We start from the raw sequence: 14,732 nt of genomic DNA on the forward strand, positions 1-14,732 counted from the left end.
GCTGACACTTTGCCAAGGAAGTTCTTTGCACAAAGTGTCCTTTTCTCCTTTCTCCTGTTTCCATTGCATGACAAACCACTCAGCGTTTTCCTGAATCTTCCCAAACTCCAACTATCCATAAAAAAATCCACAAAAGATCCAAGCTGGGACTTCTCACCAGCTGGGTGGACAAAAAACAAGGAAAACTCACCCAGGTGGGAAGAGCTTGAGAAGGAATTATTGAGCACGGTATTTTCTAGTTGAGGTTTTTACAGAAACTTTGTCCTTCCAAAACCTGAAGGGATCCTCTGGCAAAGATGGAGAGGGATTATTTATGGGAGCATGGAGAGCCAGAGGGCAGGGCTGGATGGGATTTTGGGCAGGAATTCCTCCCTGGGAGGGTGAGGAGGAGCTGGGATGGAATTCCCAGAGCAGCTGGGGCTGCCCCTGGATCCCTGGCAGTGCCCAAGGCCAGGCTGGACATTGGGGCTGGAGCAGCTGGGACAGGGGAAGGTGGAACTGGATGATTTCCAACCCAAACCATTCCATGATTTTATGATGGCTCCAGCCTCCCAAGGAAAGCAGCCCTTGGAACAGCTCTCCTCCCTTGTGCAACTCTGGAATTTCAGAGGTTGAGTTAATTTGCTGAATCCAGGGGAGTCTCACCCCAGTCCCAATAAAATGAACAAATTTCTACCTCAGCTGTGCAAAAAGACTCGCTGGGAGATGCAAAATCCCTCTTTGGGTCACCTTCGGGTTTAAACGTGATCTGCTGAAGGCAAAGTTTTCAGAATTGAGGATTTGGGATTCTTGAGGGCCAGGAGTTGGATTCCATCAGCCTTGGGGGTGATTCTGTAATCTTTTGGAATTGGAAAATCTCTTCTGCAGGTCTAGAACGCAATGCAAAGTTTTAATTTGCATTTTAATCCTGACATATTTCACTGGGACATCCTCCCTGGCTTTGAAGGACAATTGGAAAGATCCTTTTCCAGATTAATTTGGATTAATTGAAATACAGGTTTTACTTAAAAATATCAGTGCATCCATCATATGAAAAGGTTTTTCCCTTAGTGGTTCATGTTCTTTCACCATTTAAGGTGAATTAATTATTTCAAAGTATTTCTTAGCTGTGGATGGATAAAATTTGGAAACATCCCATTTGTTCCTAAATTTATGCAGATTCCTCCCACATAAAAATCCTTTGTCAAAATCAGGTTCTGTGCACGAGCAGAAGCACTCCAAAAATCCTGGGTGCAGTAATGTGTCAGTGTAATAAATGAGGATTTTAAGAGAGAAATTGGTTACAGAACTTAAAAATTTTCAGGGTTAATCGTATGATTTCTCATCTCTAGACTTGGCTTCACACAGTGTGAATAGCCTGAATATTTATTTACTTTATACCTAATAAAAACCCTAATTCAGGGAAAGCTTTAACCAGAATTTGTGCTTTTTTAAGTAAAAACCGCTGATAGTACGAATCTGTGAGAAACAAACTTCAGTCAGTGTTTCCAAAACACCTGTTCAGACACTTGAATAAATAATTCTGTATGAAGATCTTCAAGTGGTAAATTAAAATGCTGATATTTAAATTCTCTATCAAGGATTTTCAAGCACTGACTTTATTTTTCTCCTCATTTTTGGCAGTTTTACTTCATGGTGTAGTCAGGTGTATTTTTCTAAATTAAACGTGCCCAAATTAACCTACCCAAATTGAAGGAAATGTCTTTTTTTTGTTTGTTTTTTGTCCCTCCTGTAAATCTACTTTGGCAAATATTTGTACAGATGCTGTTTCAGAGAGCACTGCTGCTCTTGGAGACAGATTGAAAATCTTTATTATCATTTGCGTTCTCTAAATATTGCACGTCACAAAAGCTCTGACACCGCTGTAAATCATGCCAGAAAATACAATTATTGCCACACTGCAGGTGTATTTATTTATTTCTGCTGTTTGATCACATGTGGGATGGCAGAGACTGCAGTAAATTCAATTTCTAAGAGTTTTTCTGCTAGAAATTGTTTGTTTTAGATACATCATTCAGGACTCCTGGGAAGTAATTTTTTTAATACTTGTTAATTAGCAATGATACCCAATTAGATACCAAATAGAATCCTGATTTTGGTATGGTTTACATCTACATTAAAGATTGTCCAGTAGAACACAGCTATTGTAAAATAATAATTATAATACTGAACTAAATTAAAGGCCCACTAAAGCTTATGAAATAAACTTCAAAGTCATTTAATTGAAAAGAAATAACATTTAAAAAGCTGCTTGCATCTAACTGTATCACATCTAAAGTCATCACACCACATAAAATAGTCTTTGAGGCAAGCTAGATAATAAAATAGGAATAAAATCAAAAGTTCTGCTTTGTAAAAGATCTGAATAGTAGAATTTTATCCCCTGAAGCACAAAAGGCTGGGTGACATTGTCCTGTATCCCTTTCCCAAGCATCAAGCTTGCAATGAAGGTCACATTTCATATCTCAATAATAGATTGTTATAATTATTATTAATAATATATTTTTTTTCTCTTCTGTCTTCAAATACAGAACAACACAGTGTTCATGTTGATTTTTGGCCTCACAGATCCTCACATTCAAGTCTCAGTAATGAATTCCTGTTTGGGAGGAGAGTTTTATATCTAAATGAAGGTAACCAATTTGCTGATTAAAATGGATTTAAAATATTAAATTAACTTTTACTGCTGCTCACCCCCTCCCCATCCTTGCTCCTTTTAGTCTTCTCCCCTTACTGCTGTGGTTAATAGCATTTTTGTGGCTAGTTATATTTTAAATTGATTAAACACAGATGCTTAAACTGGGGCCAAAACCAATACAATCAATAGGGAGAAACAAGAACATACCAACAAGCTCAATAATCATTCAAACCCTGGTTTAACACTATATAAAAGAATTAATTTATAACACTTATAACAACTTTATAAAGCCTAAGGGAGGTTGAATTGATATAAAATGAATCTGGGTGATCTGAGGAGGTGCAAAATTGGGATCATTGAGGCCCCCACAAGTCCCCCTCCCTCAGAGGGGCTCGATAAACCTGGGCAGGTTCAGATATAGGTTAAGTTACAGATCTAGATAAAGGTTCAGGTACAGATAGGGGTACAGGTACAGATATAGGTACAGGTACAGATAGGGGTGCAGGTTCATGTACAGGCATGGACAAAGGTTCAGGTACAGGTATGAACACAGGCACTGCTGTGGGTACAGATCCAGGCAGAGGTGTAGCTAAGCGGGTTTCATGTACAGATTCAGGTACAGGTATAGACACAGGAACAAGCACAGGTTCGTGTACAGGTTCAAATTCAGGTACAGGGTCAGGACGGGCACAGCTGCAGATGCAGGTACAGGGTCAGGACGGGCACAGGTACAGACGCAGGTACAGGGTCAGGACGGTCACAGCTGCAGATGCAGGTACAGGGTCAGGACGGGCACAGCTACAAGCGCAGGTTCGGTTCCGTGTCCGTGTCCGTGTCCGTGTCCGGGCCCGGGCCCGGGCCCGGGCCCGTTCCCGTGAGGGACCCACCGGGGTCCCGCTGTGGCTCCCGGGCAGCGCCTGAGGCGCGAGCGGCTCCGCGGGGCGGCGCCTCCGTTTGAACTCAAACCTCCCTCGTCGCTTCCCATTGGCTCCGCTGCGCGTCGCGCGCCGCCCCCTCCGCCAATCAGAGTTCGCCGCGCTCCTTTTCGAATTCTCAACGGTCATCTCGGTGAGTTCGTTTCTCCTTCCGCCGATCAGGGACGAGTTAAAGGTAAAAGAGTTCCTCTGTCCGGTGCCGTTTGTCGCGGCCGGGAGGGCTCGGTGCTGTCCCGCAGCCATGGCCGCTGCCGGCAGGCGCGGGCTGTGGCGGCGGCTCTCGGTCTGTCCGTCTGCTCGGGTCCCGGGGGATTCGTTTTGATGCCCGGCGGAGGGATACACCAGGGCGGAAGTGGGTGCACAGCGCGAGGGCTCGGGGGCTGGCGCGCGCGCGCGGGAAGGGCTGAGTCGGCGTCCGCCGTGCTGGGAGCGCGGGGGGGGGCGCGTCGGGGGCGCGTCGGACGCCGCCACACGGGGCCAGGTACGGGCCCGGCAGAGCCAGGTACGAGTGGGCGAGCGGGGACGGGAGGGGGGCCGGAGGGACGTGGCTTTGGGGTGACGGGTGCCTGAGGAGGAGTCGGGCCGCTTGACAGCCCGCTTCGGTGGCCACCGGCGTTGTGGCTCTAGCCCCCTGCCGTGCTGGCTGTTGCCGCTGTCTCTCCCGGTGTTTTCCTGTTCTGTCCCCGCCGGTGGCTGTGAGCGCCAGAAGCCCGGGCTTGTAAATTCCGGCTTTTGCATCTCATGTGGCTTTTTTGGCTCGTAGGAGCTGGTGGCTGCCGTGGCTCGGTGCAGGACACCGAGTGTTTGCGTTCCCTGAAAGCCGAAGGGACTCCCGGGTTCCCTTCCCAGTTGTGTCTTGTTGTCAACAAGTGTTTAATCCCATAAAACCCACCAAAAATATCCATGCGAGTCTCAACTGCATTTAGTTCCCTTGTTTTACCTTGCTGCTTTCAAGTAGAGTGTTGCTAAAGATGCTTCTTTGAGGATCGCTTGTGGTAGTCCTATGTTAAATAATCCGTTATATAAAAATACATAAAAATGTGTCTGTTTGCGCTGTGGGTTTGGGGTTTTTATGCCAGTTCAGGAGCTGCCCAATTTCCAGCCCCTTCCCAGCTGTTCCTGCCACTGCTCCTGGCAGCTGATGCCACTATCCCCTCTTTTTCCAGGAGGTAATAACTACAATCAGTTGGTCTTTATTTTAAATTCAAATCTCAGAATTTCCATCTGGGTAAGAGATTGAAATGTTTAGATTTAGGTGAAGATGAGTGAATTTTAAAGTTGTTTATGGGACAAAATCTGTGTTGCTTTTCAAGATGGGTAACAAAAACCTCCCAAATACCAAAATTAGTCTGACAAATTATGTAAACACATTCACATTTTTTTTACATGGGGGAACACATGAAACTGTGAGATTCATCTGCTGCCCAGTGGAAAATATCTCATCCCTGGAACAACATAAAACATAAAAATTTACGTTGATTTATTCTCATAAACATGTAAATCATAATTAGGATGAGTAATCTGGGCGTTTTCTTTATAGGTAAGGTTCCTTACACTCGAAGATGCCACGCTACGGGAAAATCGTTGTCATTAAAAGGAATGGGACTGATGGGATTGTTTTTCCACTCACCTCAACTTCTTGTTTATTTGGAAGGTGAGAATTTACTTGCATACATTGAAATGATGAGTGTTTTCCTGCAGATCATGTCTTTTAATGCTTATTTACAAAAATAAATGCTCATTTAGGAATGGTGTGCAGAGGAGGGAAGGTTAATGTAAGAGTAGAAAGTTGAAATTTATTTTAGTACTGCTATTTGTCTTTTCCTTGCCAGAACTACATTGATTGATTGATTTTAAGTTTCTAGCCATAGGAAATCAGGGGAAGGGATTAAAAGTGATAAGTGTTAAAACCAGCAGCACATCAAAAGCGTTAGAGATTATTTTCAGAAGAGGACAGAAAGGAAAAGTCCGTACATTTATAAACATGTTTTAACTCACTGATAACTTTTAAGAAGGTAGAAGTGGTTCTGCAGGTGAGACCAAGGGTCCAGTTGTCAGTTTCAGATCAGAAATGTCACTCTGGGAATGACTTTGACAGCTGATTTTGTCTAAAAATATTCCACAAGTCTCAGGAAACTGGAAGCAAGTAATCCCATAGCAGCAGCTGTGCTGTAGCCATGTCTCAACTTGTTGTGATCTGCTTTTTTCTGATCTCAGCTCCTGTGCTGGAGGAGTGCAAGCTGCTATTTTTGCCAGTTTAAAAAGATTTAGGTAGTTAATTGTCTTCAAATTAGAGACATCATGCTGCTGTACCGTTACAAATTTTGGGCAATGCCCTAATTGTCCAGCAGATTTCCCTGTGTTTTGTGTGAAACTGAACCTGTGTTTTCCCCCCAGGAAAACAGAATGTGACATCCGCATGCGACTGCCCTGGGTGTCCAACGAGCACTGCAAAATCGAGATCAATGAGAACAAGGAGGTGAGATGCTGATGTTTTAGTGAATTTTGCATTGCCTTGTTGCATCTCAGCAGGTCACTCACATTTTTGTTTGATTTTCAGGCAGTCCTGACTAATTTAAGTGAAGTGAACCCCACGCAGCTGAACGGGGCTTGCTTTGAGCAGCCCATTCCCCTGAAGCATGGAGATGTGTTAACCATTATTGATCGCTCTTTCAGGTGGGTACCACGGCCAGAATGTTGAAATTTTTTTGATTCTAGAGTAGAAATTAATGAAGTTTAGTTCATATTTCTCTTCCAGGACTTCATCAGAAAGCAGGATTGCTCAAAGTTATTTTTTTATCACTTTTATTACATTAAGCTAAATCAATAAAGGTAGAATTGTTTAGAGATATTCTGATTTTGTTTCAAGAGCTGTCAGTTTTAGGAGGAAATTTAAAGTGGTTTTAAATTACTGAAGCCTTTCAAATGGAGGTGTGTGCATTTTTGGGAGGGGACAGCTATTCCTAGGTCATTCCTCTTAATAATAGGAATTTAGTTATCAATTATTTGGCAAAAAATGGTATTCTAAAATATTTCTTTAAGGTTTGAATATCCTCTGCAATCAACTCCGAAGAAGAGGCATTCCAGGTCTCCAAAAGATGAAACTCTGCAGGTAGTTTTGTGGCTGTGGGCTTTTTCTTTACAAATGTATTGGTAGTAGTTGACATGATTTTCTATTTCCTTGTTCTGTTTTCTTATTAAAAGTAACTTTATAGCCCTAAATTGCCTTTCTGTCTCAAAATACAAATAAACTCTTTCAGATAAATAATTTTAAAAGTTTGGTAATTTTTAGTCTAAATTTTAGTCAAAAATTTATCACTTTTTGGTAATAGATAATTAATAATTCATGATGTTACTAAAACAGACCTAAAAATCTTCCACTGGGTTTGGTAAGAAGGGGAGGTTCAAGTGTTTTTATTCTTATTTTACAGCTGCTTTGACAGCTCAGAATTTAAATGATAAAACAAGATAAACTTCTCCTCTCTAGAGCCTCAAATGTATTGGCCAGTGGTAAATATTGAAAAGTTCAAGGATTTAATTTAAGCACTTTAAAGCTTGTTTAGGGATAATGCAAATTCTCATATAAATAGGTTTTTATTCAATGTAGAATTGAGAGCTGAAGTATAAAATACTCGTTGCTCTGCTGTAATGTTGTACAAATTTACAGGTTCTTCATGTTCAGCAGGTGGCAGAAGTGGAATTATTACACAAACAAACTTCAGGAGCTAAAAGTCTTGGTGCTTCAGGTTGGTACTTGTTTTATGAGGGCTTTGCTTTTGTCCCCTTCAGTGCATTTATTATTAGCATTTGAATTAAATTCAGTTTAAAAGAGGAGGAAAAAGGCATTTTAAGACTTTCCAACCTGAGTAGACCTTGCTATGGCAGTGATTATCTCATCATGTTTAAATGCTGTGAATTCACCTTTGACATTAAACTTTAAACTTGAACTTCTCTGCTGACCTACAGCTACACCTTTCTAAGCAAATTTTGTTTTATCTCATGCCTTCTTTCCTAATAAAAATCAAAACAAGTATAATTTTGGAGATACATGGTATATATTGAAATGATTATTTACAGGAACTTTCCTGTAGAATCAAAAAAATCCAGAGCTGCTAATTCTGGGTAATTATAAATTATTGTAAATTATTATAAATTGTAATAAATTAAATGCCAGGACTACACCTTCCCATCTTTCTTGTCTTAAATAATCCTGATTTTCAGAGAAGGCTCTTTATTTTATCATTTCTGACAGGTTTTTTTTCCAGTGCAAAAGACCCCAGCTGCTTCCAGGTGTTCCATTTCAGTAGATCCTGGTTGACCAGGAACTTCTCTCTTGGGAGGGAAAATAAGAAATTTTCAATCTGTATTTATGAAACTTGTATTTGTAGTTCTGCAATTTTGAAGTAACTCTGTGTCTGTATCTTTGCTTTGCTTTCTTTGTAGATAATGCTGAGTGTGAAGAAAAAAGTGCCAATGAAAATAAACAAACTCCAGAGGAAAATCTTCCTGATGCTTTTGCTGTCAAACTCCAACCACCCAAATCTTCCCAGAGAATACATTGTGTTTTTAAAAAGCAAAATGAAAAGTCTCCCTTTAGTAAACTCTATGAAAATCTGAAAAATGAGCTGCAAGTGGAAAAAGCTCTGCACAGGGGAACTGCTTCTCAGCAAGCTGCAAAAGGAGACCCTGGGAGTGTTCTGCCAGAACCAAGTGCTCCTATTCCATCCCTGAGCTGTCTTTTTGATCTGGGCAGCCTGGCTAAAGGAAAGGAAACGGGCAGGATGGAAAATATGGAAGAATGTATAATTGTGAGATGTGAAGAGAGAAACAGCCCAGGGTTTAACCAGCTGTCAGCTGGAGGGAGAACCCCCAGGAAAAGTTCTACCAGGAGTCCTCGAACTCCCATTTCAAAGGAGGCGTCGGGAGACACCAGTCAGAATCCATTGCAGGATCCTAAGAAGTTAAGGACACCAGGCAGATCCAAAGGTACTGCAGTTACACCCAAACCCAGCAAGGAGAACCACAGGAATTCCCAGGTTTTGCTGGAGCAGTGCTCCATAGAAAGGATGGATTGTCCAGCTAAGGCAATGATGTGCAGCCCCACAACCCCCACCTCCCGTGTTGCTGAGGAAGGGAAATGTGCACTGAACACACCAAGGCCCAGGAGGAAGAGTCCTCGGTCTCTTTTCGTGTCACCTCCCACAGAAACTGCTGGAATGAATTCTGGAAATCCTGATACTCCAAAGACCCCACGGCGTGCATCACTGAAACGGAAATCACTTCCAGAAATCCCAGCTGGAGCTCCAAGGGAAGATTCAGTGTGCAGAATTGATAACACACAACCACCTTTGCCAGAAGACAATTGCTTAAAGCAAAGACGAAACAGCAAACAGCAAACACCACGAAAAACTGCCCAGGAAGTGCTGAAAGAGGTCTGGGATCAGGCAAACCTGGATAACTCGAAGGTGGGACATTGTGAAACCCCTCCTTCTCTCTCTAATTCCAAGAGTCCCAGAAGAAACAGCAGGGAAAGTAAAGAATTCTTGGACAAAAGTGCCCATTCAGAGGCACTGGCTTCAGAGGGGATGTTGGCATCTCCTGCTGCTCAGACACCTGGAAGGAAAAGGGGAAGGCGGAGGAGCTCTGGAGTTGTGACTGGAGCAGCACTGGAGACAAACACTGCTCAGGAACATCACAGTTCAGAAACTCCAGCAGAGCTGGCCGTGGACAGGTGTCACCAGAACCAGGATTTGGAAGATGCCAGTGCTGCAGGACCTCCGACACCATCAGCCAAGAGAAGATCTAGAAGTACTGCTGAGCTGAGAGACACTGAGCCTGGCTCAGAAAGCGAAACTTTTGGCCTCTTGAATGGAGAAGACTCAGGTAAATCCATTGGATCCCCTGCCTTGTTTTCTGTATTAAAGAAATTCTGTAGCATTTTACTAAGAATTCTCTTACTTGGACAAAATGTGGAACCAATTACTGGCATTAATCGTAAAATATTTATCATGGAGTTACATTTTCTCTTAACAATACACAGTATGTATAAAATATCTTGGATTTAATGTATTTCCCTTTAAGGCAGGTTTCTTTGGGTTTGTTTCCAACTTGGAAATGCACAAGGAAAGGTTAAAATGTTGCCTTGGATTCTTGGCTATCTAAAAATAATTTAAATTGTTCTTTTCAGGCAAGACAAAAAGAATCTCCCAGAAGAGGAAAAGTGGTGAAACTGTCCCTCAGACTTTGGGTAAAAGAAAGAGAGTGTCTTTTGGTGGTCATCTGAGTCCAGAACTCTTTGATCAAAGTTTGCCTCCCAACTCTCCCCTGAAAAGAGGAGCTCTCCCTGCCAGGCGGAGTTTACCCTACGGAAACTCTCTGAGGGCTGCGCTCAAGAAGGCTCAGGGTTTGAAGCACTTGATAGATCAGGTAAATGTGAAGTCTAATCAAGTTGTCGTGTCCATTACTGTGATCAGAACTTATAAATTCTGTTATATATGGATTTATTCTATTATTTATCAATTCAAAATTAGTAGTAAACCTTGTGTGATGCATGCTGGTGTCACTCATGAGTGCTCAGAGAATCATCTGCAAAAGCAGGTTAATTATAAAGTGAAAGTACAACCAAGTTCATTGGCAAGGTCACTCTGCTACTTACTGGATGGGTAAAACACAAGAAAAAACAAGGCTAAAAATTGAAAATCTGTCAATATGAAACTAAAATTGACATTAAATTATTAATTGGGGGCTGGGGATGGATGAAGGGTAGGAATGGGAAAGTGTGAGGATCAAAAGATCAAAAACCTTCCTGCCTAACTTAGCCCAGACTTGATCAACAGTTTAGGAATCATTTTCTGTATCATTCCTGATAAAGGAAAATCCAAGTCTCAGGCAGGGTTTGCCTGAACAGATCACTTCATTAAGAAGGAAATGACTTCCATTCATTAATGTGTATTTTTTTTTTTAACCAGGAATCAGAAAGATCACCCAAAAATTCCCCAGCCCAGCAGTCCCCAGGTGCCTCATCCCCTGCCTCAGCGAAGGCAACACCCAAAATCCCTTCAGGCTCTCCAGCCCCTTTCAGGAAAGGGCGTTTCTCCATCTCCCAGCCCCCCACACCATTCCCAATTGCAGAGGAAATGGATGCTGGCACAGAAGACATGGATCCAGAGGGGAAAAATACCCAAGGGAAAACACCAAAATCTTCTCCTGCTACCCAAGATGCCAAAGCCTTGGTGACAGTGGCACCTGCCAAGTCAGCCAGAAGTGCCCAGCTGGGTTTGAAGGGCAGTGCCATCAAGAGCAGAGGTGGGGCTGTGGCTGTCATCAGTGCCAAGAGGAGAAGTGGTGCCTCCAATGCCAATTTATTAGGTTGGTTTCAACAGTTAATTTTTAGTATTTGCTTTCTTGCTTTAAAATACAGGAACCAAACTGGAAAAGGCCTGTTTAGTTATGTAGAGGCCACCAAATAATTGGTGAATCTTCTGAAAACTTCTGGGGCTCCAGAAAGTGTTGCATTTTCTCATTCGTAAAGTAAATTTATTAAAGCATCTACAAACTCATTTAAAGACAAATATTCAGAAGTAAAGAAAATGATAAAATTAACATTCTCTTTGCAAGGTTAGAGTGATGATCTTTAAAATCCATCAAGTTCAAGTAGTGTTAAACTAAACCATGCTTATCACATCAGTTTTGTTTTGAAAAACTTTTATTTATAGCAATGCAGCTTCACTTTGGTTATTTTGTGCCTTGTTTTTATACAAGGCTCACAAACTGTCCAGGAACTGGGCTGTATTTAACCACTCAAAGTGTTACATAACTGGTAGAAATAAAAAATAGGATCATAACTGGATTTTACTTTCAAATCTTCAGAATCCCCAGTGTTGAGCACTGATTTGAAATAGTTTTGACGGCATTGGAAACTCTAATAGGGAAGTGCTGGTTCCTCAGGTTTTGACTTTTGAATAAACTTTGAAGTAGGGTGTATTTGTCACCTGTTTTCATCAGTTAAATCAGTTTGACAAAGTCAAATTCCCCGTTCACCCAGGAATTTTTATTACTTTATAATTCTGTCCATTTTAATGGCAGCAGAGCTCTTGACAAATATCAGTGGCATTCCATTTCTCACCAGCTCTTTGTAATGTGCTTTTTAATATCACTGCATCAATTCCTTCTGTAATATGAAAAGAACATCACAGCTCTTAAAAATTTCAGATCCAAAATAAAACTGTTTCCAGTGCTTTTTCAGATCATTTCCTGGATGCTTGGAATTTTTCTCTGCATCCTGCACAGCCTGGCAATGTCAGCTTTTCAAAGTTGTTTTTTTTTATTTACAGACTGACATAGCAATTCTGACAAGAGAATAACAACATCCTTTCCTTTAGGAACAGCATTCCCCTTTTTAGCTCTGTTTTTAAAAATCATTTCTTTTATATGATCCCTGTGTTCTGATAGATTTTTCTTTTCCTGAAGTAAACAAGGCAGGTGTCCTACAACTTCTAGCTTCAGTTATTGCACAGCTGTAATTCCCTGCTCCCACTGCTGTGGAATGATGCTGTGATGAAGATAACCTTGCTTTGGGAATTTTGGGAGTGTGTCACAAGGAGAAAGTGATACAAGAAAAATTATGGCAAGTCTTTGTGGATCTAAATGCAGAATAAATAACTGAAATTCCTCAGGAAGGTGGTGAGAGAAACTTCACTCAGAGACAATTTCTCTTCTGTTAAATCTCACCAGAGTAAAGCTCATCTATAATGAACGAGGCTGAAAGGCTCATGGCGAGTTTCTGTTGGGAAAACTGAGTTACTTCCAGAGGAAAGAATTGGGTCAGTGTTCAGCTGTAGGATCTGAGTTGTGTTTGATGCTGTGTAGAGCTCATTGTTTTGGTTTGGAAAGCCACAATGTGTACTTGGACTCTTCTTAAGCTCTACAGCTGGAACTGGGTTTTCAAATTGAGAATATTTCAGAGAACATTTCAGATGTTATTAGATAATAACAACCACTATCCTCTGCCAGACTGCAGAAAATGTATTGGAATTACAAAGAAATAATTGTGAACTTTCATTTACACAGCTGAGAGTTAAAGTGGTTCTTTCTCATTTTCTTCTAGTTGCAAAATCTTGGGCAGAAGTGGTAAAATTGGGAGTTGCAAGACCCCAATCAAAGACTGCTAAAAAAAGTGTCCGTAAAGGAAGAGTCCTGAAGAGGAGGAACCCCCCAGCAAAGGTGTCCTTTACTTTTTTGTGCTTCTTTGTTTTATTTTCTTGCATAACCACCAAACAGCTTGGATGGATTTTGATTGAGAAGCTGAGCTCTTGGTGTGATGTAAAATGGGAGTTGATGTCTCCCACAGCACGTGGGAAACAGAGGTTGGTACAAAAGGATTCACAGAATTATTAATATTAAGGTTGGAAAAGACCCCCAAGATCTTGGGAGTCCAACCTTGCATCATAAAAATTAGGAATTAGGCAGGATCTGCCTTTCCTAAACTCAGGCTGGCTGGGCCTTCCATTCCAGCCCTCGTTGGCTTTGGACATCCTCCAGTCTTCTGATTGATGATAAATTATGGAAAGACCTTGGCCACCTCTACCACCATAAATCTTTGTTTAATAACTTCTTTTTTCTTTTTTTTTTTTTCTTTTCTCTCTGCAGACTTCAGAGAAGAAAATAAAAGATCACTTTAGCACAGGTCATGCAGAGTCACCTGCTACCATAGTTGTGGGTAGAGCTTATTCCACCAAAGTCAGGTCAGCTGGACATGTCCCTAAAGTGGTAAAAAATCCCAGGATGAAGCTTAACATGGATATGGATGAAAGCTTCACAGGTGAGATTTTAAAGTCTGTTGCTTCATCTGCCCACTGTGAAGTTCTTTTGTCAAAACATCTGCTAATTTCTCCCAATATAATTTCTAGGAGTGCCTGAAATGTTCCAAACTCCAGAAAATCAGGGAGAAAGAACATTTCCTTTGGCTGATGCTCAGAATGCTGATTTTACACCACCATGGGCTGCAGGGGACATTTCTGACTTGCACACTCCTGAGGGTTCTGGTAGGTTTGGTATTTTAAAAAAAAATATTGACTTATATTATGGGTTAGCAGCAGCCTCAGCCTAGGCAGACTTAACTGAGGTGAAGCATCCAGCAACCTATGAAAGGAACCATTGAGATTTATTAGGTATTGAAAGAAAATGTAGTTCCTGTTAATTTCTGAGTAGGATATTTTATCATTCATTCAATTTGGTATGGAACTGCAAGGTTCTGATGAGTTGTTTCAGACACAGAGTACCCAATGCACAGGTTTGGTTTTTTATTTCTAAAAAGGTATATCTGAATTTGATTTTTTTTTTTTTTGTTATACAGCAATTAAAATGCTTGGATTTTCTGCTTAATTTATTTTCCAAATGACATAAATCTACTGCTTATTTCAGGAGAGATGATGGTGTCACCATTAAATAATTCAGATGGTTCAGAGCAGAAGCAAGGCAGCTCAGGTATGCTCTGCTTTCTGAGAGAGGAGTCATCTCCATCTATGTTTGATGAAATAGCCACAAAAACTCCAGAAAAAAGAGAAGTTCTGCATGAAGATAATGTGGATAATTTGGCAATAATTCCAGAAAAAACAGCATCTCTGGTGAAATCAGGAAGTAAAAGGAGGACTCCAAAGCAGAAGTTGGAGACAGTTGAAGTCATGTCAAGCAAAAGGAAGATTTTAAGGACCCCTGAGCAAAGGACAGAACCAGGAGAGGTTTTCTCAGGTATCAAGAGGCTCATGAAGACCCCAAAGCAGAAATTGGAGCCTGTGGAGGTTTTGTCAGGCATCAAACAGCTCATGAAGACCCCAAAGCGGAAATTGGAGCCTGTAGAAGTTTTGTCAGGCATCAAACAGCTCTTGAATACCCCAAAGCAGAAATTGGAGCCTACAGAGGTTCTGTCAGGCATTAAGCAGCTCATGAAGACTCCAAATCAAAAATTGGAGCCTGTAGAAGTTTTGTCAGGTATCAAACAGCTCTTGAATACCCCAAAGCAGAAGCTGAAGCCTACAGAGGTTCTGTCTGGCATCCAACAGCTCTTGAAGACCCCAGATCAGAAATTGGAGCCTGTAGAAGTTTTGTCAGGCATCAAACAGCTCATGAAGACCCCACGGCGGAAGCCAGAACCAGTGGAG

The 14,732-nt window shown here is 41.5% G+C and overlaps 1 protein-coding gene across 1 annotated transcript in view; it reads left to right on the forward strand.

Annotated features, from left to right (window-relative positions):
• Positions 1-3,974: 3,974 nt before the first annotated feature.
• MKI67 (marker of proliferation Ki-67) overlaps positions 3,975-14,732 on the forward strand; it is a 17,236-nt gene continuing 6,478 nt past the window's right edge. The window contains exons 1-13 of the mRNA XM_015632485.3: positions 3,975-4,075; positions 5,114-5,227; positions 5,971-6,052; positions 6,134-6,249; positions 6,616-6,685; positions 7,241-7,319; positions 8,017-9,456; positions 9,761-9,999; positions 10,542-10,941; positions 12,680-12,795; positions 13,222-13,393; positions 13,482-13,616; positions 13,996-14,730. Coding sequence (XP_015487971.1) covers positions 5,136-5,227; positions 5,971-6,052; positions 6,134-6,249; positions 6,616-6,685; positions 7,241-7,319; positions 8,017-9,456; positions 9,761-9,999; positions 10,542-10,941; positions 12,680-12,795; positions 13,222-13,393; positions 13,482-13,616; positions 13,996-14,730 — 3,676 coding nt within the window. The 5' untranslated portion in view covers positions 3,975-4,075; positions 5,114-5,135. The remainder of the gene's footprint in view (positions 4,076-5,113; positions 5,228-5,970; positions 6,053-6,133; positions 6,250-6,615; positions 6,686-7,240; positions 7,320-8,016; positions 9,457-9,760; positions 10,000-10,541; positions 10,942-12,679; positions 12,796-13,221; positions 13,394-13,481; positions 13,617-13,995; positions 14,731-14,732) is intronic.

Source organism: Parus major, chromosome 6 (assembly GCF_001522545.3).
Source record: "Parus major isolate Abel chromosome 6, Parus_major1.1, whole genome shotgun sequence".
In the NCBI taxonomy this organism is placed as follows: Eukaryota; Metazoa; Chordata; class Aves; order Passeriformes; family Paridae; genus Parus; species Parus major.